This window comes from Aphanomyces astaci (assembly GCF_000520075.1).
Source record: "Aphanomyces astaci strain APO3 unplaced genomic scaffold supercont1.38, whole genome shotgun sequence".
Lineage (NCBI taxonomy): Eukaryota > Oomycota > Saprolegniomycetes > Saprolegniales > Verrucalvaceae > Aphanomyces > Aphanomyces astaci.
Window position 1 is genome coordinate 365,286 of NW_009798301.1, and position 1,928 is coordinate 367,213.

Here is a 1,928-nt window from a genome sequence, read left to right on the forward strand (position 1 = left end):
TGGATACCCTGGTGAAATGCTGGGTGCCTATTGCAAGTAGCACTTTGAGTGTGAGGGGTGAAATATAGCATAGGGCCTTACGGCAGTGCCACAAAACTCTTTTTTTAAACTATTCCTCATCGTTTATATACAAAATCGTTTCATAATAAATGCTTGGCCTCGACCAGGAACACTAAACTTATGGGCTTTGCGACGAATTGGGGGAAAACAAACCACGCATTAAATGACGGCTGTATCTGCTGTGGATGACAGCAAATCTTTCGACGCGATGGGAACGCGACTGGCGCTGCACTTCAGCTCGACCCGACGCATTCGAATGAGCCATCGATTCATACCTCGCCAACACGGCTTGGTAAGTTTCTTGGTCGCTGGCTCGCAATGGGAGGAGGGACACATGATAGTTTGTCAATGCAAACGTCATGTGTTGGATGTTGTCGAAACACTTGTCCCCACGTAAAACTCGCATACGACACTTTCCACAACAAGCACACACGGTTTTCCACAAGCTCGCGGTCAGCCTACACTTGACGGTTCCGCTCATCGTCGTCGCGTTCCAGTAGGCCTATTGGTGGGTTCTTCTTTGGGTGCACACCTCGCAAGTCTGTCATCACGCCGTAGTATCCCTTGTCAACCAAAAACGCCCAGATAGAACCGTGGGTTCCTGCCTGCTCGCCGTGGTCTTCGATGTTCAGTTCTTGGTCGGACTTTTTCAGCCCTTGACGGTTGCGCAAAATGGTCAAGTCAGCAACCAAGCGCGTTGTTGCACATGTCGACCATCAATCCTTCGGGTGACACGGAGGCCTCAATCTTCAACCCGTAGAGCTTGTTCTTGCAGCTGAAATACACCATTAATTCACCGTGACATCCGCCTGGTCGTTCCGTGAGCTGAAGCTTGACATCGGTAGCATAGTTGTCGAACAACGTGCTCTTGGCTCGCAGCTCTGACATAGTCGGGATGCCGAAGAAATGTCACGAAAAAACGGGCTCGACGACGTCGATCACTCGAAGCACCATCTTTCGAAATGTAGGCGCCTTGCAGCCGAAGTCGATGGCGTACTCCTCCCATGCTTGGTAGTGCTTGATACGGTGAGGGTCATGAACACCGCGTCCTTTGGTCTTGCCTTGCTCTTCGATACACGACCTTCGGTCCACCTTGCTGTCAACTGCACTTGTATGATATCCCACAGGACTTGAAATTCGGCTGCAGTGAGAGTGCACAAGTCGCCACATGGTCGAGGGCGAGAAAGAAAGCGGTAAATGAAAAGTTTGTGCTTAGAAAGCAGGTGCAAAGAATGCATGATAAATATCAATAACAGCCAAAAGAAGGCTTAAAAATAAAGTAAACGCAATGCCATAGGCAAGGGTCACTCGGGTACACGACCACAAAGGTAATCACCAAGGGCATAGAGAGAGTCGCAGAGCGAGGCAGAACCTGCGAAACGCCGGTTCCGGGTGCGCCTTCGTAAAGAAGTCCGCAAGTTGTTCTTTGGTAGGGCAATAATGGAGTATAAACTCCTTGTTCTCAACGAGATCCCGAACAAACATAAAACGCACATCAATGTGCTTGGAGCGCCCATGATGCTCAGCATTTTGGGCGATGCTGATAGCAGACTGATTGTCCTCATGAACCGAAATCGGTTGATCACTAGTGTGATGTAATTCGGCAGCGAGTTGGCGAACGTATAAACATTCTTGGATGCAAAGAGCAAGAGCCACAAACTCGGCCTCGGTCGTTGACAGAGTCACGATACCTTGTTTCTTCGAAAGCCATGAAATAAGGCTGTTGAAAAATAGGATAAAAAATCCACTGACACAGCGTCGAGTATCGGGGCACATAGCATAGTTTGCATCCACATAAGCGGATAGAAACGGCTTGGAGACATAGTCTCGGCCACCTAGCATCAGTCCAAGATTGGAGGTGCCTTGGA

The 1,928-nt window shown here is 49.3% G+C and overlaps 1 protein-coding gene across 1 annotated transcript; it reads right to left on the reverse strand.

Moving 5' to 3' along the window:
• Window positions 1-518: 518 nt before the first annotated feature.
• Window positions 519-948, reverse strand: H257_12082 (hypothetical protein; the record flags this gene model as incomplete). Its single annotated transcript, XM_009839192.1, has 2 exons — window positions 519-715; window positions 750-948. The coding sequence occupies 2 exons, from the start codon at window positions 946-948 to the stop codon at window positions 519-521; spliced, it is 396 nt and encodes a 131-aa protein (XP_009837494.1).
• Between the last annotated feature and the right edge of the window lie 980 nt (window positions 949-1,928).